The following is a 23,580-nucleotide window of genomic DNA, read 5'->3' on the forward strand; positions in this document are numbered from 1 at the left end:
GTGTGGTGCAACTGATAAATAACAAGTGGTTAGCGCAAAGGAATGCAGGCACATAACAGGGTTAAAACATTGGGATTTTGCCTGCAGCTGTCCACAATAAATATGCACAAGTTCATTTTTTGCTTAGTTATGGATTCATCCACCTGTTTTCCTGAGAGTGCCAGACATTTTGTACTCTAATTATTACCAGGTCCTACCCAAAGTCCATTTAAGTTAACACAAAAGAAGTTGTCAGTGATCTCAGGGAACTGGGATCAAGCCATATGGAGCAGTTTCACTAGCATATTTATATTACAGGTTCTCAGTTTTGACCTTACAAGAGCAAGGCCTAGAGAAAAAAACATTCATTCTTTGTGCAAAGGACTTACAGATTCTGTGCTGTTCTTATTTCCAGGTAGTTTTTAAAAAGAAACCTGTGCTCCTGCTGAATTATTCCAATAGATACCTTCGCAGAACCACAAAGCCAACGGAGGGCTCAGAGCTGCGGCCCCAGTCAGCGGAGATTGATGTTGCTCTGCTGATGGCTCCCACCTCACTTCAGACTTCAGACCTCCCCAGGTCAGCTTTCACACTCTCTCCAGAGCTGCTTCATCCGCAGTGCAACATTGCCCGTAAAGCAGATGAAGCGCTGCTGCCACAGAAAAGAGCCCATTTCCTCCTTCGGACCACCACTCTGCTCCCCACTGACACTTCTGATGCTTGTCGCTTTCTACCTGTTCCCTTCGACTGTTATCTTACCAGTTTGTGTCTGACGATTTTACCTCTGTTGCCTTTGCACTCAAGTAAGGCCATAGGGTATCCTACAGGCATCGTTAATCAGTGAATCCACAGGCAGGATCACAGCCCTCAGAAATATAACCTTATCAGGAAAATATCTATAATCTGTGAATGCTCCAGAAAACTTTACATACAGGAGTCAAAATTGACCAAACAAAGAACAAACCAAAAAACAACAACAAAAAAAGAATGCCTAGAGGCAAGTCCCATGGGCATAATTCAACAACTCTGCAGATAACCAGATGTACGAAGTATCTAGCATTACCAGTTCCCAGTGAGTTTCAGGATCCATTTTATAAATCTGGAACTGCATCACATAATATACTACATATCACTTAATAATAGATTTAATGACGCAAGCCATCATATCAAGCAACCTGGCCTTCTCTAAACTCCATTTTCCCTCTTAGTGAAACAATCGGTGAAGCAATTTCTTGAACTTGACACTGCGTGACTCAGGATCATTAAATCTCATGCTTTATTTTATAACAAAACTTCTAGTTAATCAACATCAGCCTTATCTCTTTTTATTACTGTCTGGTATTTACATTGAAGGTGTTGGCTAGTCTCGAAACCGAGGTGGTAGAAATGTGGTTTGCATTTAAAAAATGAACCCATGTTCACTGACACCTCTCTGCACAACTATTTTCTGGTGTGAGTCTCGTGGGATGGAGATTCTTGTCAGCCAGGTTTCGGGAGGTTCATGGATATGATTAGGTGACAGTGTCCCACGTGGCTAGTGCACACAAAGCAATATGAAATCAGTCTTCCAGTCTTGGCAAGTAAATGGAAGAAGAGCTGGCCTAGACCTTTTTCTTTAATATGTCTTTAGTTGTTATTTAAATTTCTTCATTCCTACTTTATACTTACATTAGCATACTAAGCAAAAATTTTATGGGTAGTTTTCCTCTCTGCAATATTGTAATTTGCATTAGTTGTTAGTGTAGACCTACTTATGTGACCCATCAGTAGCAGTCAATGATTTGGAGCCGGGAAAAAGAAAAATCAGGAAGATTATTTCCCCAAATCAGTTTGCTTTTTAAAGGCTGGAACAGAAAGTTTGAAATATCTACTCTTAATATCACATTGGTGAGTCAAGATGTATTTGCTTGCTGCTGAACACTTTTCATGCGGTACTCTCATGACTATTTGAGTAAGAAGAGCAACAGGGCCCCTCTGATCCCACACGGGATGGGAATCCCTCTGTGGGATCCAGACGTGGAGAAGCAGAGCTGCTTGCTCAGGGTGCCCCAGGAGAGGCTGAGGAGAGCTTAGCTCTTTGTGGTCCAGGTTAGTGCCTACCCAGCCGATCCATGACCTCTCTTGCTAGGTGTTGTGCAATCAAATCTAAGATCAGATCTATTCCCTTGATAGATGTATTTTTCAAAAATAGAAATTGCACTATGATTATTTCAGCATAGAAACACCATGCAGTGTTCTCTGCTTCTGAAAATTGCTGCAGCTCTGTGGATGTCTAATGATTTACTCGCCCTTTTTTTGAGACAGACATCAACATTTCAGAGAAGACTATAAAGCCTTTATTATAGATTTTTATTGCAATATATTGTATTAAAATACAATGTATATCATAGAATATACATGGCATTAAAATACAATAGTCAATACATTATTATATATCTAGCATATCATTATTCTTGTTATAAACTATTAATATTGTAAAATCAATGATGGAATTAGAAGTCTTTTCTGAAGTCCTGAAAATATGAAATCTGATTACAAGAGAATTTCAGGTATCAGTTAAAAGCAATTTCCATATCCCCTGGTGTGAAGAAAGCTCAAAAACCTGAGCTGAATGCAAACTGAACAGACTGAAAGAGAAGAAAAATACATGTATTTGTTAAAGCCTTCTGTAAGCTGGTTTGATTCTGCAAGTAGAAACCTGGTAAAAGTTAATTAGACACCTGATTAAAATTAGTAAAAATTGCTAGCGAGCAAAACTGAAATAAATCTTTGCACAAGTATGGAGGCTGTTATTGAACTCTGGGCCTGAATGCCTTCCAGCCTTCTCTGGTAAGGCCGAGAAATTTTAAGAGCCACATTTTCCTTTTAAACTAATATTCAAAAGAAAAAATAAAACAGGACTTCCAGAAAAGAATCTCCTGGGAGCTGAATAATGCTTTTCACTGGAGTTTGCTGCAGCAAGTTAGACTGTACTCACTACTGCTGAGAATTAAAGAGGTAATCAGCAGAAAACCAGGGAGAGATGCCTAACCTGTAGTGAACCCGTACAGCTCCAATGCAACCCACAAAGACTGCCCAGGCAAGATGAAGACAGAGTTAAGACTTTGCTTTGTATTTTCCTTTGATATACAAATACATGTGTACAAGAGTAAAGCTACGTTTTTAGTAAAATCATATAGCTATAATACCTGATGCAAAATCACACTTGGCTTTAGAGGCCTGGCCTGCACCATAAACCTTATGTATGAGAAGTTAATAATTGATTTGGCTCTGTATTCAAGACAAAGCCTTATTTCTCAGAAGCATCAGCATATGCTGTAAAGGGACTTGAAGTTTATGGGAAAAACATGCATGGCAGAAGCATGCTGTTTTTACCATAAGTGATCTCCTTCAGGAAAAAAGTTCTGCAAAGAAATATCCCCTGAACTTAATAAAAATATAAAGTGCTTATTCCTAGTAAGCCTGAACTTTTTCTGGTGAGATTATCCCATGCAATAAATTTGGCAAGAATTACCCCTTAAAAAATTAACTAGTCTTACTAAGCACCACTAATAATGTATTTTAAATCTAAGACATATATGCAAAAAGAGATTAACTTAGCAAAAGAATTCTGAATTTTGCAGCAAATGATCTTCCTTGCAGATGAGCATCCAGAATAATTTCAGTGTAAGTGGACATCAATAACAGAAGACTTCATGGACACTAAGCAAGAATTTTTCCTTGTTTTTCACAATACTTCTTAGGTAATGAATTTAAGAGCCTGGAACAGAATAAACTACATAGTACTAATGCTAGGAAAACTACTTCTGTTTTATCTAGTTAATGGTAGTAACATTGCTGCAAGTGTGGATGCTGGTCTTTTAATGATAAGAAAAAGTATCTTTGGAATACTTTAATAATTTAAGTGTTCTTCAGTTAGTGTCTTCAAAGAGCTCTAAATAAATTTAATAAATTGGGGTAAATCTATTTTAACAGTGAAAATCTTTATGGTCTGTTTTAGCACTGTGTTTGATATTTCTGGGTGTCCTGAGACATTATGAAAAGATTTTAATCTTCAGAATCTAAAGAAGTAAATAATTAAGTATAATTCTGCTAGCAGACAAATCCACTATTCACTAGTGCTGATTCTTCATCATTTTGCATCTGGTGTAGTCATTTACAGATGTGCAGAGTCAGTGCAAAACATTACAAAATTAGAATCAGATTGTTCAAAATCCCTTTATGAAGGTGCACGAAATGTAAGGCAGGAAACTGGAAAGTCATTCCCAGTGTCTTGTGGATCTCCTACTGTTACTGGACTGGATTCTAGTTTTATTCAAGTAAATTCTTCAGATCTGATCCTTTTTACTGTTAATTCACAGTCAAAGATGAGATTTATGGACCTGAACTCATGTGTTCAGCCATGCACAATGTGGTTTCTTTGAAGAAAAGGTAATCAGCAGTAAACAGGGGCAGACCCTCAATTAGTCTCCATGGGGGTTTTTTTAGGTGTTTGCTAAAATTCGTATAGCAAGAGCCTGCTCTGTGCATTTTGCTGGACAGAATATGCACAAAAATATTTTCAAAATAATGCAGCTGGTTCTAATCCTCTGATAATTCAATATACATGCATCCCTAGCTTTAACATGAACCAAGTCATCTGTAAAATCTTAGTTACATTAGAAGACACAAATCTAGTTTTTGACCAGACCCAAGCCAATCAATACGACTTTCTTTCTTTGATCTTTGTAATTTCTGGAATAATGGCAAGAAACCAAACAAAAGTCACCACAAAATCAATCCAAGCCATAATGCAGTCTTAAAACTACTAGGCGCTCTTTTTGATGAGGGGCTTCATTGCTGGTAGAGTTTCTCTGCTTGCCACATGCATTCCAGTGGTGATTCAAATTCTTCTGCCGAAATGAACTGAGAGGATAAACTGTACTTGCAATCATTTAGCAAGCAGTAGGAATACTAAAAAGGAAACATGAATTTTATCTTAAAAGGCATATATGGTCCTCCTTGCTTCTTTCAGATGAAATCCAGACCAAATTTGTTTAAATAACCAGTATAGACAATACAGGAACTGAAAGCAGGAAGAATGCTGAGAAAAAATAAAATGCAGCCAAGTCCAAGTGCACCAAAAGCATTTTATTCATATTGTATGTTCACATTACATCCAAACTGTGCTTATTCCATACTCTCATATTCCCGTTATAATGTGGTTTCATTAATATTTACAGATAACAGTTTGTATTTAAAAAAACCCCAAGGTTGGTTTATTAAAAGGAAATGAGTTCGCATGACAAATGCCATTTTTTTGTGAAAGTCCCTTTATGCATCATGTAGTTTTCCTCCATTTGTGAGCTGCATGTTCTTGAATCAGGATTTTTACTATCCTACATCTATTTAAGTGAGAGCTAGTTGAGTAGGAATGGACATAAAGCACTGCTGCTAGAGTAGGGTAGTATTTTGATTTTGCTTGGTGCAATTGTCCATGCGATGGACAGACGAGCAGAGTGAGAAACTGGTACCTGCCCACCAACTCCTCCGCTTTCCTTGGGGAAAGACAGTAGCACTCAAAATGCCCTTGAGTAATTTTTTTTGCTACATACAAAAATGATTCAAATACAACTCTTCACTTGCTGCCTGAAGTACACAGCATGTTTTCAGCAGTATTCCTTCGACAAACCTAAACCCATAAGGCATAGAAAACAAGAAAAAGATGACTAACGACTCCAGGTCTGTTAAAGAAAGGCTGCTCCATTCCTCCCATTATCAGACATAAGTTCTCCTCCATGTTTTTTTCTCAGTTGCCGCAGTCTTGTATTTTTCTTCCCATTTTATTCATGTTTACTAGTTTTAATCTACATTTTTTTTGCAGTCCTCAAGATCAGTTACTCTTTTCTACTGATGTGGAACCAGCTAGAATAATTTAAAAGCCCTTCCAAATGCCTGTCATCACAATCAAACTTTTACTGTTTCATTTACCCGAAACCCTTATAAGTCTAAGTAGCAATATTTTCATTTGGACTACTAACTAAGGTCTACTAGTGCCTGATGGTGCTTTTTGCCTTTTCCACTTAGCTGTTATCTTTACAGTCTCCTCATAAACCAGTGGACTGGTTGCTCATCCACTTCTTCCATGTTGGTAAAAGATTTGGGCAGACTCCATCCTTTCATCTACTCTACTGGTGTGGTATGCCCTGGAAGAATCGGTGGAAATGGTCTTAGCCAGGTATATGGTCAGTACAGATAACCCCTCAGGTACTCCCAGCTCTGAATGATGCTGGAAGGCTGACATAGCTGGGGAGGGACGTGACAAAAAAAACATTCAGTGCAGATCTCCTAGACTTCAGAACATTACCTGAAGCACAAACTATAGTAGCAATCATATTGAAATAAGAAAAATAAGAGAAACAGATCAGTTCCCCCTTTCGTATGCTGCCACCTGTCCTCTCCCAGCAAGGTTCTGGTTTGACAGTCTTTGTAGAAAGAATATTTAAATCAGATTTTGATCTCCATAAATTGTAACAGCTGGAACAGCAAAATATAAACCAGCTCACAACGGTTTTCCATATGAAGAAATGCTGGAGACATCTCTAACTCCTTTGAATTGGCAGAGAAAAATAGTATGTATAGCCAATATAGTCTGTCTGGTACATCTTTTATTCAGAGAGAAAATGTCATTCATTATCATGCATACTTCAACCAAGGCATGCAGAGATACAGAAAGACAAAGGAAACCTTTAAAAGGCTTACATAGGAACAGGAAGAGCACTGTAACTTTGAAGTCACTAGGAGACCATAAGAAATTTTCTTGTTTAAATATGAAACAAGGAACCTTCAGAAAATCACTATCAGTTGTGAACGGGGACTGGAACAAGCAGTCAACCCAGCAGGGCCGTTTGAGCCAAAAAAAATCTTATATCCCACAGTAGAAAAGAACATGGTGAAAGAATTAGCAGAGTAACGAGAAAAATCATTTAGAAATATATGGCTCTGAAGAGGACTGGGTTGCCTGATCTGAAATGTGGTAAAGGAATCTACCGAGCATGAGACATCTGTATAGCCAGCATATAATATGCAGGAAGAGTAAGAAAAAACTTCACATAGGAATGTCTGTAAAAACAATGGAAGTAGGGAACTTGCTCAAAAAAAAAAAAAAAAAAAAAAAAAAGAGACGCTATTCATAATGTCACAGGAATTGTTAACTTAAGACATTTTTGCTAAATTTGACTCTGTACTGTCCCAATGTACTTGCTTTTCTCAGCTATGAAGCCCTAAAGGAAACTTGCCCCTCTCACAGTTCAAGCTTTATTTCCTTAAAACATATTATACCTCTGCAGAGGTGGAGCTGCAGAACCTAATGTCAATGCCCTGAACTTCCTGTGGAAATCTTAACCTCCAGGGGCTGCTGTTTAAAGGATGAATTCATGAGCACCTGGATATTAAATGAAACTTTTTGTCTTTAATGCCTGTCTCACAACTTCAGCAATATTAGGTTTTGAATGACACTTTTCTTTCTCTGTTGAAAAGCATTGCCTTTGCCTGTGACTCCATTTATTTATCACATGATGCTCAGGCAGCAATTTTCTCCTATCTTGTCTCTGGTCTAATACATTCTCTGCGTCCAGCAGTAAACCCTGGGAGCTGTGGCCCTGACGTGTGAAGGATTTTGTCTGAGAAGCATGCTTTAGAACGAGAAATGTTCCTATTCACCACTATTATATTTAAAACAAAATAAAAAGATCGAGTTGCTCTGGGCACTCACCTTTGCCTTCAGCGCGATTTCTCAAGCATTTATAAACCACATAAAAGGACAAAGGATACTTCAGTGCCAGGCCAGAGAGACTTGGGCCAAGAAATACCTTGCCAGGATGAAGATCACAGATACTGAGATCACATGCCTAAAAGAAAAGGGCATTTCAACTGTCTTATATTTTCATGACCAGCTAGAAGAGAAGTTAGCCAAGAAATGATTCAAAGCCTACCCACCAAAGCGAGGAAGGCAAACCCCAGATCTGGATGCACACTGTCTCTCTTGCTGCCATCTGCTGTTTTCCTGTGGAAGCATGGAAAATTTCAAATAGTATACCATGATTCTTCCCTCTACCTACTGCATTAAGCCTACCTACAATTTGGCATAATTTCATCGACCATGTGGGGAGGTATCATTCATGCCAATTTGTTCACTCCGTGGTTCCAGAAAACACCAACTCCTTCATTTGCAGAATTACTGACAGTAGCTGCTCTTACTGAAGATGCCGCGCTTAGATCAGCTTTGCTCATAAGCGCCTGCAAGAAAATGAACCTGTGGAAAGGCTAACGCTAGCTGCACACCTGAAATGCTCTGCAGAGGCTGCTCTGTTACCCTTCGGGAGCAGAAGGGCACTGGGATGCACTGAAGGGCACCGCTCAGAACTGAGGAGCTGCGAAAGTTGTTGTGCATATTACTATGGTCTGACAAGAAACTCTTCACAGATGCTGCATGAAAATTGTTCCTGTGCTTAATAAGAAGAGCGTGTGCCAGAAAGCTTTTGGAAGTCATTTTTATGTGTCTTTGTTTGGCAAGTGCCTGGTAAATTTTGCTCATTATCTTTAAAAGGAAAACCTGAAGTAGTTCGTGCTGCTATTATTGAATGACTTGCTTTCTCTGAGATATGGGCCATCCTGTGACAGAGGCATCTCAGTCCTGTGATGTTTTTCTCTTGATGTGAAGGGGCATTGATATTGTGTAGGATCGTACCACGTTTTTTCAATTTTTAAATGCAGTCATATACACAAAATTAAAGGGAAGCCTTTCATTTTCCCAATTCTTTATTTAAGACCTATAATTTACTAATTTGATCTGAGAAATTTTCCTTTAATTTTGCTGCCTATTTCGGGGGGGGCAGGGGGGTTGAAAAGAATTCCCATTTGGGGCAAAGGAAAAAGGTTGTTCACTTCTGCTGAAAAGCAAAGAAAGCAGATTTAATAGGGGAAATAATGTATTCATTCTGGTATATTATATACTTTCTATGAGTAAATTTTAATTGGACGACTTGCATAAATGGAATGTAAATGTGTCTACAGCACAGCACGGGTCTGGTGCTTTAAAAGCCCAAGTTCCACTCCTGATGTCATTAATTAGGAACTATAATTTGTAAATGTAGGGTAGGTAAAGGAAATTAAAACAAATGTGCTTTATTAACTAATCCTTCAGGCACAGGTAAATCTATTTGAAAGTGAGTTCATTCGCCCCAGCAACACACTGCATGCCTAAGACGGCCTTATTATGAATAAGTCAATAATTTACTGCCTTTGACTACAGCAAATCTAACTCCCCTGGTTACATCTGTTAGGGACCCACATCCAGGAATCATGGTGCAAGACAAGTTTGAAGCTTCGTCTTTGAGTCTTTACAGATTCAGTCCAAAGAAAGATCAACTATCACTGCCCCCATTACACAATCTGCCTAAATTACTTTGAAGGCCTTCTCAAAGCAGGAGATACTCAGCTGAGACATATGTTTTGATCACCATTAAGAAACCAAGATTAGAATTTTTATTTTCTTGATTGACAGTGATGGTCCCGATATTATTAATTCACAAAGATGCAATCACATATGTCTTTAGACTTTGCAAGTGATACACAATTTCTGTATGACCCATCCTGCAAATGCAGTAACAGTGTAAGTGTGTCCAAGAGCCTGGCAGAAGCCTCCTTCCTAGATTTACATTTTCTCATGGAGTAGTAAAGTAAATGTCTGCTACTGCAGACATGGAAGATACCAATGCTTAAAAGCTCAGTTGTGCACTGCTGGTATACAGAGAGCAGCCTTGCCCTTAATCCAAGTTATCTCTATATAGATATTATTGCAGGATTATTTTTTAATGGGAATAGTGTTTCCACTTTCCACGTTATTTCAGTTTAGCCTAGGCTGACCTGGTTTTGGTCTTCATTCTCCAGCTTATGGTCTTACATTAACATCCTTGTTTGTGTTCTCAGTCTGTAAAACGGAGGATGATCCCTGTGCTGCTCACTGAATTTGGGTGCTAACATTATCCTTTCTAAAAGAAAACATCGCACACCTGCCCTGCTAGCTAATAACTAGGCAATAGGATGGTTGTCACAGCTTAAAAATGTAGAAATGGAAATGGGAAAGAATCCCAAACTCCCAGAGGGGAAAAGGCCAAACATAAGAGAGAAATTTATTGCTGAGTATGGCATAGCTGAAAGACAATAAAAGATTCCTTAAACTGGGCATAACAACAGGACAAAAGAAAAACAAAACCTCCTAAGGCACGTCTGTTCACTTTTATTAGGGGGTCAGCTGCAGACTGCTAGCCTGCTTTAAAATCAACACTTCACAGCAAGAAACGATACAGTAATGTATCACTTCTCTGCAGGCACTTCCTTCCACTGACAAATGGTTCAAGCGGGGTAATAGCTTAAACAGAATTGCACAGAGGGGTGAGTGAACGGCACTGATGAAGGATCTATACGAGTGTATTTATTTACAGATACATACACATACACACAGGCTATTGTGTGGACCAGCTTCTTATTGTGGGTAATGATCTGTATAAAATGCAAAGCTACGGGAGATGTTTTAACAGTCGGGGGAAAAAATACAAATTCCGCATGTGACGCTAATTTATTCTGTCCCCAGGGGGGATCTCCATAAGCTCGTCAGTCTGAAAATCAGCTCCTCTTCCACCAGTTTTAACACTTACTAGTTAGCACCCCTAGTTAACATCGCTAACCTGCTAGCTTTATCTTTTCCCAATTTTTCTAAGGAAGGAGAACAGAAAAGGGGTTGCTCCGGAGATAATCATAGTGCTCCCAAGTACAAGCTGAAGCACATTTTTTCCTGAGGCAGAGAATAAACTGCACCCTAATGTAAACGGCTGATACAAAGCCAATGCACCAATTTATGCCTCAACTAAATCCTTGACTTAGCACTTATGTAAGACATTAGACTTTTATAGGGCTTGGACCAAGGTATGAATTTCATGACGAGCTCACTAATTTGAGAAAACAACTGAGTGCTCTTTGGTATGACAAACCAGACCACTTATCCATTGGGGAGAGATGAAGGAAGATAAGATTCTATTTTTCCAGCTTTCTGAAATGTTTTTCAGATTTCCTCATTTAATATAACCTGGATACAAACAAAGTTTCAGAATAAAATTTTTAACCTGCTCTCTAGTTAAAATGCTAAGCCTTTCCCCTCATGAGAAAAGAAAGTATTGTGCACACAGGGTTTCAACTATCTCTGCTCAAATTCTGCCAATTTTCAAATGCTTAGGAATCACACTGAATCTGCTCATTCCCCACCAGGGCTGGTGAATGAATTAGCACTAGAGCTCTGCTATTTTTCTCTTACTCAGTAGTCACATTTCTAGGAGACTGCCATTTTCTAAATACATTAATGTAATGATGTGAAATTTAGCTTAAGCTAACAGGGTTTTGTAGATTCTACACTTGAACCAAAATGCGCATTTAATGAGGACTCCAGGAAATGATGTAGTTCTTGCCAAAGTTTCACTAATGGCGTGGAATTGCAATTTTGGAATAATCAATACAAAGCAGCAAACTGTAAGCTTGCTTTTTCAGGCAATGGGTGCTCTGCACTTCCTCAAAATAAAACCATCTCTATTGAGTCTCCATTCTTCTCACAAATCATTAGTATCTTTAAAAAATATTCTTTTTTGTCCTGACTGTCAGTAAACTGTATTTATCCTATTAAATGAAGACATTTCTGAACATTTGGGAACAACTTTGCAAACTGTGATCAAAATCTATTTGCAATAAACTGAAAAACCAAACGTGCAGAAGTAAATTAAAGATCAACTATATACAGCTGCAAAAGTCAACTCTGACCCTTTATGAGTTTTTATGTTTATCAACGATGAAGTAGTAGCCATTATAGAAACAAGATCATGATCCATCCTACTACAAAAAAAGTCCACCTAACCAGAGTTTAGCCACTTGAAACCTTTTGGCAAACTTTGATATTTTTGTTCTGGAAGACAATTTCTGTTCCTACTTTATACAAAAATGGAGGAAGACCAGGAGACGCTTCGGTACGCCTTAACCTCAGACCTCTAGGAATAATTTACAAAAACTGAGTGAAGCAGGTACACAGCAACATGAAGAAGAGTGGCTTCTAATATATATTATACAGTAGCAGCTAGGCGTCTTTATCAAAATTAATGAGGATAGACGCAACAGTTAACAAATTCAGCCCCATTTTAAAAACCCTATGTCATATTTTAGTTAAACACATAATTAAAAGCTTTAATGGAAGCTCTCTAGCTCTCCTCAAGTCTCTGGCAAGAATCCTAGTGCCTTCCAGCCCATTCAGCCTTACAGGTGCTGATTCATGCCCTTGGGTAATTTAGAGGGACTGAACCTTAGGCTGCTTCTGTGGGGAGGCAAAATCCCAGCCCAGAAAGAAAAACTCCAGAGACTCTGTTGGAGGTAAGAGGAGTACTCTCTATAAATCAGGAAGGAGTAATTTAATCTTCCTCTAGGTCAGGCATCAATTTTTTTCCCTTACGTCAGTGACCCCTGGGAACTTCTTAAAACTCAAGCATCACTTGGGAGAATTTAACAATATCCCATCCCTTACGGCAAGCCAACAAAGTTGTTCCTCTTCAAAACAGGGCACTGTAAATAACCCCACATATCTGTGAAGGAACATCATCTCAAAGGAGCACCGGGAGTGATCGTACACTAATTACACCACCACCACCACCAGCTGTGGGGCACAGCTGGCTGCAAACAGCATCACCTCTTCCCCCCTTCCCAGGTCTGCAGGTGGGAGCAGGGGAGAGGCAGGACGAGGCCTGGGGCTCCCTGGCTGCGCCTTGCCATGCATCCAGGCTCTCGCCACTCACCCTGAAGAGGTGCACCAGAAAAACTGCAGGAAGGAGAAGATTTCCTTCAGATGTTTCCACTTTGCTCCAGGAAACTCGACACCAGTTTAAGTAACAGGAGACCAGTACTATGGGAAGCAGATTCCCCTTTCTAATGGGTAAGATGAAGTGGCTCACGGGTTCAGACTCCCAACTTCGCATACAAGAATCTCAACAAATTTCATTTTCAGTTGCTAATCATTTTTGTTTCCTCAGTGGAAAAATGTTTAAATATAATTTACATTCAAGCCATCAAAGTTATAAACAATTCCCAGGCTGAATGTTGCCAAACTATGTCAATTAAAACAAAATGAAACCAAACAAAGGTATTCTTGCAAGAAGTACCATTCAAAAACCTGTAGTCCAAGGAAAATGTGCCAGAGAAATGAAACAATGGGGGAAAAATAGCTTATTTCCTTCAAGGGCTGGGCAGAAATCTCTGGAATGTGTGTAGCCTCTACTGTGTATTTCAGGGTGACCCTTTTCTGTGATTCATAATTTCCTTCTAGTAAGAGGCAGACTCCACGGGTATGCCCGGGCCCTCGGCTGGGGCACCTCAGCGTTGCCTGAAGTCTGTAACACCAAAAAGATTTACTGCAGCTGAGGCACCAGCTCACTGCTTACCAGCTACCCTGAGAAGCGTAGCTCAGGCTTTGCCTACCCCAGCATCGGTCCAGCCGCCTCCTGCATCAGTGGCACTTGCAAAGGGTCGGGCTGCACTGCAGAGGGAGGGAAGGCTGCAGACAAGAATTTGGATTTCCTAAACTGTGAATTTGGATTTCCTAAATTGTGAATCCGTCAAACTGATGTAAAAGTCCTGCCCTGTGGTATTGCAGTTTTCTTTCTGTATTTACCACCTATACGTGCAATAAAGCACTGGACGTTTAGCTGATTTGCAAGTTGAGGTGAGATATTCTAAGTTTACTCCAATTCTGACTAATGTAATCTTTCTTTAGCATCAAAACATAAACTAAAAGGAGACAATCGCTGAACTTGTTAAAACTTTGTAACAACTCTGGTTCTTGTTTTTGAATCATTGTCAACTAAGGAACAGAAGTTAAACCCCTTAAAGCATTATACAACCTCTCCCTCCTCCAAGTTAAGGACTAGGTACTATGCCAGAGGAAAGAGAGCACCTTGTCCTTAGGGTTTGCGCCTGGAACAGTTATATTGTTTATCAGTCTGCAGGCGATATTAAGCAATTTGCCAGTACCTGTCTGAAACCTACATAAACAAAAGTCTTTCTTGCTTTGTGTTATTCTCCTCAGCAGCCAAGTAAAATTGTTAAAGACGATATACATATGCCCAATATGTATTTACTGCAGATTTTTTTGCTTGTGTATTGTCTATACCACAATTACCTGTTGTGTACACCATAAACAAATAAATTAACACTCCAATCAAAACCCCACCTAAATTTAGGTAGCATTCAGAACTTGGCTTAGACTGAAGAAGTCAACATAAGAATTTAAAAGCTGGAGTTTGCCATATTTTAAGTCCTGCATAGTTTTTCCTCTTCAGAAATTCTCAATAAACAAGTCACACAGAAGTGAACTTCCTTGCTTTTAAAATTCTTTAGTTTTGTTCGTTTCCTTAACTCTGCAATGATAGAGCTTTATTTTTAAAATCTTGGAACCAAAGTTTGAGGTCTCAACAGTAGTTGAGTACCATACTCATCTCGAGTTTGAGATGAGTATGGAGAACTAGCTTTCTTTGCAGCTCTCTAACTTTTCATGTACTTTTGTGCAAGCTCTGGAGGACCCAGATAATCAAAGGTATTAATTCATGCTCCTAACCAATTTCAGTAGGAATTAAACATCTAGATAAGGATCCGTGCTGTCCTCTTCACCTCTGTGCCTCAGTTTCCAGTCTATAAAATAGAGGCAAGTCTTCTTTACTCACAAATCTAAGGATGTTTGCAGTAACTCACTGGTGTGTCTGAAGGATGGTCCTGCTGAGAGCTCAAGGCAGCAGCAGGGCATGCCTTTTGTTTGGTTGGATTTTTTTTGCTTGTTTAACAGCAAAACAGCACACTGAAGCGCACAAATCCCACCTGAAGAATTTACATAAGGCTCTGTCTCAGGGGGAAGGGGCCCTTTTCTGAAGGAAACTGTCCACAGGCTCTGAATTCCCAGGGCACTTTTCCTAGCGTGGGGAGATTTTTCTCTCCATACTCCTGATGCTTTAAGCATCTTGAAAACCTGGCCTGAGGCAAGTAATAAATGGGAGGTGGGGGCATGGAACTGGAGCTATAGCGCCTTGTTCTTCTTGCTTTTGTTTGTAAAATGAAGCATTTTAAAGGGAATTTTTACTGGGCTGGACTGACTGCAGCACCCACTTACCGTAACTTAAAGGCCATGGAAGTAGTCTATATAGAGCCATTCTACAGCAACAGAGCCCATGAGCAGTTGGAAGTCTAACACCGGCTAGGAATTAAGACTAGAACTTGGTGGCTAATGATGTCCCATTTATAGCACATCGATTGAAAGGCATCTCTTTCGACAAGACTACGGGATGTATGAAGATGGATTATTTATGTAGTTTGCAGGCAGCCACACTCAAATTCATTGCTGCGGCAGCTGTTCAGTAAAATTTGCTGGAAAATCTAGTGGAGACCAGGTTTTGATGAGAAATTTCAAGGCGTTTTCCTCTAACGTGGGCAAGCATAAACCTCTCGGGTTTATTTTCTGTCGCCGATCAGCAAGACAACCACACTTTTGCCTGAGTGGGTGGAAGGTGCTGGGGAAATGGGGGCTGCTACCGTCAGGTCCGCGCTGCTCTCCAGCACCACATTTCTCCCCGGTCCTGTTCAACAACATGCCCAGACGGTCATTACAGGACATGGCTGCAAATGCCAGGGACGTGCTCGCGAGGCAATCGTCCATTTCTCTGTACGACCGCAGAGCTGTCACTCGAGTGCAATAAAGGAAAACACTCAGAGCAAACCAGGATGTTGCAATGGGTACGGAGCTTTTCCTGACCAAGGAGAAAGCAATGCATCACACAACTTGATGATGTTGCTTAACTTATGAAGCACTCTTGGCTAAGAGATTAGACGGTGCGCAGCATGGCTGACTTGAATTTCTGGTTCTCCTTTCTATTCTCCCTTGCCATCGAGCACATGGCTGGAAGTTACAGGAGACAGCGGGGAGCGTGGCTGGCTGGAAGCGGCGGGAGAGGTCGCCTACAGGCAGCTGTAAGAAGCGTAAGGTTACAGAAGTGACAGTTCCTCTGGCTTGACACGCAGCGAGGAAAAACTTCCCCAAACTAGTCTGAGCGAGCCTTCTTAGACTAGTCTTAAGGAAACCGCTGTTTGGATCGCTGGGATCACTATATTATAACCGCCCAGCGAACGCTCCCACAAAGCGCCCGACAGCATCCGCTTCCGAGCCTGAACCGAGACGTTTCTCCTGAACGGCGCACCCCGGACAAGGTGCGCCGCCGAAGACCCCCGCCCGCAAGCTGCGGTCAGCGCCCGCCGTCTCCCCCTCCTGCCGGCCGCCCCTCGCGGCCCGCGCTCCCAGCCGGAGCGCTCGCGGCGGCGGGGCGCGCGAGGCGGGCGGCAGCCGCGGGCGGAGGCGGCTCGCGCCCGCCCGCCGAAGGGGGCCCGGGGCCGGGGCCGGGGCCGGGGCCGACCCGCCCGCAGGGGAAGCGGCGGCTGCCAGGGCGGGCGGAGTCGGAAGCACGACAGCACGGGGCGCTGGGGCGGCGCTGGCGGCGGCGGGAGGAGCTCGGCACTAGCTGCCGTGCTGGGGTCGCGGCGCAGGGACGGAGCCGGGCAGCGCCGCCGCCGGCCCCGCAGCAGCTAGCAGCAGGAGGAGGAGGAGGAGGAGGAGCCGCCGGAGCCGCCTCCCGCCGCCGCCGCCGCCGAGCGCGGGGAGCCGCCGGAGCCGCTGCCCCGGGCGGCTCATGAGCGCCGGGCTGCGGCGCCGCCGCTGCCTGCCGCCGCTCCGCGGGTGAATGAACCTGTCCCGGCCGGCGACGGCGGCTTCGCCTCGGGCTGCGGTACCGGCCTCCCCCCCCCCAAAATGGACGGTTTCGCCGGGAGTTTGGGTGAGCGGCGGCGGGAAGCGTGAGGGAGAGGGCGGGACGGGACGGGACGGGAGGGACGGGGCAAGCGTGCCGGCAGCCGTTGGGCAGCCTGCGGGGCCGGGGGCGCGCACCTGCGGCCGGTGGGGGTGCCGGTCCCGCCGCCGGCTGGGGCTGGGCTGCGCGGGGCTGGGCGGGCGGCGAGCACCGGGCGGCGAGCACCGGCCCGGCGGCGGCCGGGGGCGACGCGGTGCCGGCCGGGCCGGTGCAAACACCACCCGTGCCGCGGCGGACGGGGAGGGGAGGGGATGCCAGCGCGAAATCTGGTCAGCTTCAAACCATCTGTTGCGAGAGCTCCGGCTGCACTTGCCTCCTTTGTTCTTCCCTCGCCGTGGGCTTGCGCTTCCCCGGAGTTAGTTGCTTGGGTTTGGGCTGTTGGTGTTTTCTTGTTTGGTTGGTTCTGGTTTGGGTTTTTTTTGTGTGCGTGTTTTGTTTTTTTTTCAATATTGTTATTTTATTTTTCGTCCCTCCCTTTTGCTCTGGGGGTGGGAGAGACTCCCGGGCGGGCGGGCGCAGCGGGCCTGGGTGTCGCAGCGAGAGCCCCGGGAAGCGCCGCTGCCCCGGGAGGCCGTGGGCCAGCTCGCCCCGTGGCCTGGCGCCGCTCGGCCCCGCCGTGCTCGCTCGCGCCCCTTAAAAGTTGGGAGCGGTGGCCGTGACCGCGGCGATGTCCGTCAGGGGCGGGGGAGTCGGCGCCTTCCCGGTGGCCGCGCATCCCTCCGTTTGCCCGGGGAGTCCTCCCGGCTCCCCGGGCGTCGGGTTCCTCTGCCTGGAGCTGTGGTGTGAGCGAAAACATGTACTGTTTTCACCGTTCGTTTATCCAGATGTTCCCAGAAAACCGATAGGCTGCGTTCTCTTCGGTTTTGTTAAGGCTGCGGCAAACTGTCATTGGTCTCTTCCAGAAAAAATACTTCACCAGCCCGCTTTCCGAATGATTGGGAGGACAGATTGCATGTCATATGAAGTCGTCCTGATTAAAAGTGTGAGGTGAAAATATATCCGAGCGTAAGAATTATGAAGCCTGTACGTTGCTATGCGTTTGCCGCAAATTATAAGCGTAACGTAGGTCTGACTGTTCACTTCGTGGTGACGTTACGTGTGGTGCCTACCTGCCGCTCTCTTGTACGCCTTCTGTTTGCTTTCAGGGCTGCTGCGTCCGTGGCAGGCATTTCGTGATCAAACTCGCTCCATCTTTTGTGGAAGAATAAATCTGTGCCTCTAAAAATTAGATTAATTTATTTTTATAGAACTCCTGAGAAATATGTAATAATAGTGAATAGTTCTCAATTTTCTGGAAAAATTGACTCATTTAAATACTTCTGAGTGTGATCCTAACCTTTCAGGTTTTTGAAATGTCAGCTCCAGCATTTTGGGCACCTGTCCAAACCAAACTGGTGCACCGTAATTAACAGTACGCTTTGGGAGTTTGGCTCTTTGCCTGATATACTCTCCTTGCTCAAGTAACTTCTGTGGTCATTTTATATCCGACGATCAAAAAGTGACACACGGAGGAATTGTACGGGTTCTGTTCCCGGTTTTCAGAGGGAAGATTATGCCTGTGGGTGACATATGCAAATGTGCCACTGTTAATATTTATGAACCTCTTTACCCAGCAGTGGAACTGATCACCATATCAAAGGGCACCGATACTGCTTTTAACTCATGGAGTGTTGGCCCTGCTGAGGTCGATATTTAGAAATAACTGTTTTCTCTTGGAAGTGGGGAAAAAACCAATTATTTTGAAATAATAAAGCATCATTTTCCTGCGCGGAGGTTGCTCGCTGAGTAATGGCGCGGGCTGGTTGGGTGGCCCAGCATCTTGCGCTGGAGCAGTGGTGATGGGCTCTTCAGAGCATCCCGCTTGCCATATTAAGAGAGGCTCCATCTGGACCTTTAATTTGTTTCCCTGTTTGGTCAGGAAGATGCTGTGATTTTATTAGAATTTAATGAGGATTAAGCTCAGCTCAACCTTTTAAGCTGTGTATCATGATATTCACTGTTAGTTGGCCTTTGATTTTGCTTTTATGGCAAGCACTGATGCACAGTGGTTTTCTGGACTTGGGCTGAGGAGAGGGCATTTCCAGAATCTCCAGCTTTGAAGTATGAACTTTATGTGCCTTTTTCTTGTTTTCAGGTTTGAATCATGCTGCTTAGTCCTCTTCTGTATTTATAATCATTTGTTGGTTCTAGCTGCTAACAAGCATGTAGCAGTCACAAAGACGTGTGAATTGTTCTGAGATTTTTCTTTTAAACATCTCTAATTAAAATCTAATGGCTTGAATTTAATTAGCTGTCTGCTAAATGTCTTTTAGGAAGGCCATAAATTAATGTAATTTAGAATGAAATGTAAAAATTAATTAAAATTATTGTTGGCAAAACTGTGCTATCTATGTATGTGCGTGCTCAACCAGTCAAGCGAGCTCATTAGAGAGCAAGTTGTCCTTTTAATGCCTCCTGTCATTATCTGGAAGGCAAAATGTTATTACAGATTGTGCCCTCCAGCACAGGCAGAAATACCTTCTTACATGTCTCTTACAGTTGAAAATACTTTACGCAGCTGTTTTCTTTTGGCTTCCACATTGAAATTTTTATGAGAATAAACGATGAAAGAAACCATTTTATATGTAATTTAGAAAATTGTTTTGATTATTGGTTTAGTAAATGCTTATGTAGCAGTACTTAAGAGTATACAATTACTGTATACAGTAAAAAAAAAAAAAAAGTATTATGAGTTAACTTGCACAGCCGAAATAGATATTGATTTACTCTTTTGATAAAACACTGAGTTATTTCACATTTGCTGGGACTTCAGTACCTTCTGAATATCACCAGTAGCAAAGCGGTTCTTGAATCCCATTTATTGTCTCAGGTAGGACAGTCATACCTTACATTTGAGCATTTCCAACATGACGGTCGTCAGAGGGCTCAATGGATTTTGGCCATCTGCTTTTTCAGATGCATCCCTCGAAGTGAAAGAATGTGCTTCTGAATGGGAACAAGAAGTCCAGAAACTTGGACCGAGTGCCTGGGCTCCTGCCTTGCGCCCTTGCCGAGACAGGAGCACAGCATGGGTGTCTGGCTCTGGCTCTGCCACGTTCTCTCCCGTCTTAGGGTCCTGATCAAAACAACTTGAAGATGGCATCTTCAGGGAAGAGAAAGCACTGTTAATTCCACCAAAAGAATCAAGCAGAGAGTTCTACCAAAAAAAAAAAAAAAAAAAAGCAAACAAACCAGAAAGGTGATGTGGGAAATAGTACAGCCAAGCCTGTCGGCAAGGCTTGTCGTGCTTTACCCCCCCCTACTCTTCGTGCTGCGCTGCTGCCCTGTATCTCTTCTACCCTCACGCTGGTGCCTGTGAGCCCACGGTGAACTGGTTCAGAGATGCCCGTCAGAGGGCTGCAGGACTGTAGAAGGCAGACAGTTTTGCCAGCAGTAATTCTGATTTTTACATATCATCGTGGATGATGTTCATTTACAGCCTTTCTGCTCGCCCCAGCTGTTTTGGCAGGTTTTTGCCCAGACTGGCTTGTTGGTAGGAGAAGCGTGACAGGTGGTAGGAGCCTTCAGCTGAGGGTAGGTGGGACGTGGTGGCACTTGTGTACGGTTGGCAGCTCTCAGGTTGGCTTTGCTCTATTGTGAACCTGCTGCAGTGTGGAGGGTGACGCCTTTCTTGGGCGTAAAATGCAACTTTCTGGTGCAGCTAATGTCCACCTTCAGCTGAAAGGTGTCTCAGAGTGCTGTCTTAATATGAAGCATTGGTCACCCTGTCAGCTTCTCTGCGGCACCTCTTAAGATGTTCATTTATCTTCCTTTCTGTAAGGTTAATTGGCTAAGGTATGAGATCTACTAGATCTAGGCTTGTGAAGAGTAAGCCGTGACTGGCTGCCTGGGGCTGGTGAGGGGTGCTCGTTGGTGGACAGTTTTCCATTGTTTTTAGCTGTTGCATTGTTTTCCCTTCTGAGAAAGCTTCTGCTAATTGAGCGCTGTAACAATAACTCATTGTAAACAAAGATATGGAAGCATTCATCAGATTATGTTAAAAAAATGACTACAGCTGTTTCCAAGTTTGTCACCAACTTATGGTATGGTATGATAACAACATGGTATAAAGCATTTCAGTAGGACTCTCTCCAGCGATGAGGTCTGTGGCAGAATAGTAACTCGTAAAAATAAGAAGTCTCAACTTCTGAATTCTAACCGTGGTTTTTGTGCAGCTGTACAGGATGCCCTGAAGCTTAGAAGTAGTCTTTACTGGAAAATTCTCTATGATTGAAAGTATTTTCACAGAGAAATTAAAGTCAATCTTCTCTTGAAGTCTCAGGCAAGCAGAATAGTTTAGGATCTTTTTTTAAAGAACAGAGTAGTTGAGCTTATGCATTTTTTTCAGACACATGGAAGGCAAAGGAGAGCTGTCATGACTAAGTGGAGACCAACGTTTTGCTCTGCTGTTGTTGTTATTGGAGAAAGAGCTGGAGAAATAAGAGATTATTTTTTTCATTTTATGTAGGATCTACTATTGTTCTGTCACTGTATATGTACTGCTACCAACTGCAGTATATGTGCTAACTACTCACTGGAGGGGTGGCATGTAGGTCAGTTCCTCATATTTTTTCCCATTTCTTTTACTGGGCATCATATAAAAGTTGGAAAACATTCCTGTTTCATAGGTGTGTCAAGTCTGCTTCTGGTAGCTACTGAGGCAGTGTTACGAGTAGGTGCTCTCCTCTGCATTGGAAGAGTCAACAGTGTCTGCTGATCCCGTGGCTTTGCTAAAACCCAGTAAGTCTTCTTCTCTAAAGCCCCCAGTGATGTGCAGGCAGGTATGCTAGAGGGGTCAGGAGAGCTCAAGCAGAGAGGATCTTGTGGTCACCAGTGCTCTGAGCCTGGGGAGTGCGTGTGCATCATGATTCATCTCTAGCTGGGTTCAGTACCAAGAAAAATGAGCATGTGGAATGACTAGCTACAGCAAGTTGGGGTATTTGTCATTTATTTGGGCTAGAATATGAAGTTTTATGGTTGCCCGTCTAGACTGCAAAAGTGGCCGTGGTGCAGCAGTGCAGTTGCTCATAGCGACAGCGAGTTCAGCTTAATTCACGGGGCTCTGTTCGTGGGATTGCTGTGTGCTATTGTCAGTGTGCTAGTCTTCTTAAAAATAAAAACTTTGGCAGGACATCAGTCTATCCTGCCTGAGAAGGCTGGCCTTGGTTGGTGCCAGGGGTGATTAAACTATAGCAGCGAGGAGGAGAGGCTGTTTGCTTTAGAAACTCAGTGGTGGCCCACCTTTTGCTAAAAGGGTCTTTAGGTAATGGGCAGTGAGGAGGAACCCTTTGCTCTGTAGCCAGCTGAGAAGCAAAGGATCGTGTGTTTAAAAAACAATCCTTTTTTTGCACAGAGCAATTGGCAATATTTGGCCTGGTTGTGAGTAACACTCTTGCTTTTGAAAACAAAAAAAGAAACAGAATCCCAAACACAGGAGTGTCTATTAGAAAGACTCTGTTCTCTCTCCTTTAGAAAGGCTTTTAATGCTTGGGATGCTGAGAAGAATTTTTGGCCTCACACTGTGTTTTTCATACTCTTTAACAGAATATTTTTGATATGGGAAGTGTAGTTATCTGACAGGATTTTCTGTTGCCTGAAGAACCTGCTCTGAAAGGACTTTTTTTTTTTCCTGTGCTTTATATCATGAGGTATGTAAGAGGGGAAAAAATTGGTCAAGAACAGTGCTCTTACAAATCCTCTGAAGCATCGTTTTGTTTTGTAAGCAGCATGATGTTGCTAATTGTGCTGTTAGTAATGTACAGGGAGATCTGTATGTCAGTCCTTGCTCTTCCGAGCAGCTCTTTCCCTTCTTGGTGTGGTTTCTATAATTTATTGAGGTTTATTTTTTCCCTTCTCTCTTTAGGTCCTTGCTAAATCTAATCCTTAATGAATGCAATTTTAAGGCCAAGAATGTTGTTCCTGTTTTACCCACACATAATGTAATACGGAAGGGTGTTAGAGGGTAATTAATTTTATAGCACATGGCATGTGTGATGACAGTGCAAGTCTCTTTGCTCTTGCTGGTGTTGTGCATTTCTAGTAGGGACACTCTGTTTAGGAGATGAGAATCACCTGATAAACAACTTTTTATAAGCTTCACTAACTTCCTTTTCAAGAAATCTTTCTACAGTTACTTAGGAGCTCAGGTGGAGCTGCTGCTTGCCTTGTTTTTCCTCTGTAAACAAGTGAGCACAGGCACCAACAGTTTAAAGAGGAATTGTTTGCCTTTTTTTCTTTCATCTGCTTGTTTAAATGGATGCAGAATGTTGGTTTTCTAGGCTTTTCTTTCATCGGGTGCTGAAGAATGGATACCTGCAAACACCACGTAGTGATGTGCAAGCTCTTCTGAGAGTTTTGAGTCATCTTTAGGAAACACACATACGTGCACTCAGATTTAAAAAGGCTGTGTTCCTGGAGAAGCTTGCCATCTGAGCTGGTAATTCAGACAGTCAGTGGAAGTAAACGGGTGGTGCTGCTGGAGGGGTGGGATGTGAAGAGACACCAGAGTCATTAAAGGCCTGAGTTTATTGCTAAATCTTGGAACGTACAAAATGTTTTTCTCTTCTGCTTTTGCCCCCCCCTTTTTTTTTTC

General features: G+C 42.7%; 1 protein-coding gene and 1 long non-coding RNA gene across 2 annotated transcripts in view; one reads left to right on the forward strand and one right to left on the reverse strand.

Annotated features, from left to right (window-relative positions):
- Positions 1-4,920: 4,920 nt before the first annotated feature.
- Positions 4,921-7,999, reverse strand: LOC138688831 (uncharacterized). The gene is made up of 3 exons (XR_011327635.1): positions 7,957-7,999; positions 7,792-7,868; positions 4,921-6,979 (listed from the first exon to the last, which is right to left on the reverse strand). It is a non-coding gene; the product is annotated as an uncharacterized lncRNA (long non-coding RNA).
- An 8,657-nt stretch (positions 8,000-16,656) lies between these two features.
- Positions 16,657-23,580, forward strand: part of EML4 (EMAP like 4) — a 169,384-nt gene continuing 162,460 nt past the window's right edge. The window contains exon 1 of the mRNA XM_069800243.1: positions 16,657-16,916. Within this exon, the coding sequence (XP_069656344.1) occupies positions 16,892-16,916 (25 nt within the window). The 5' untranslated portion in view covers positions 16,657-16,891. The remainder of the gene's footprint in view (positions 16,917-23,580) is intronic.

This window comes from Haliaeetus albicilla, chromosome 13 (assembly GCF_947461875.1).
Source record: "Haliaeetus albicilla chromosome 13, bHalAlb1.1, whole genome shotgun sequence".
Classification (NCBI taxonomy): domain Eukaryota; kingdom Metazoa; phylum Chordata; class Aves; order Accipitriformes; family Accipitridae; genus Haliaeetus; species Haliaeetus albicilla.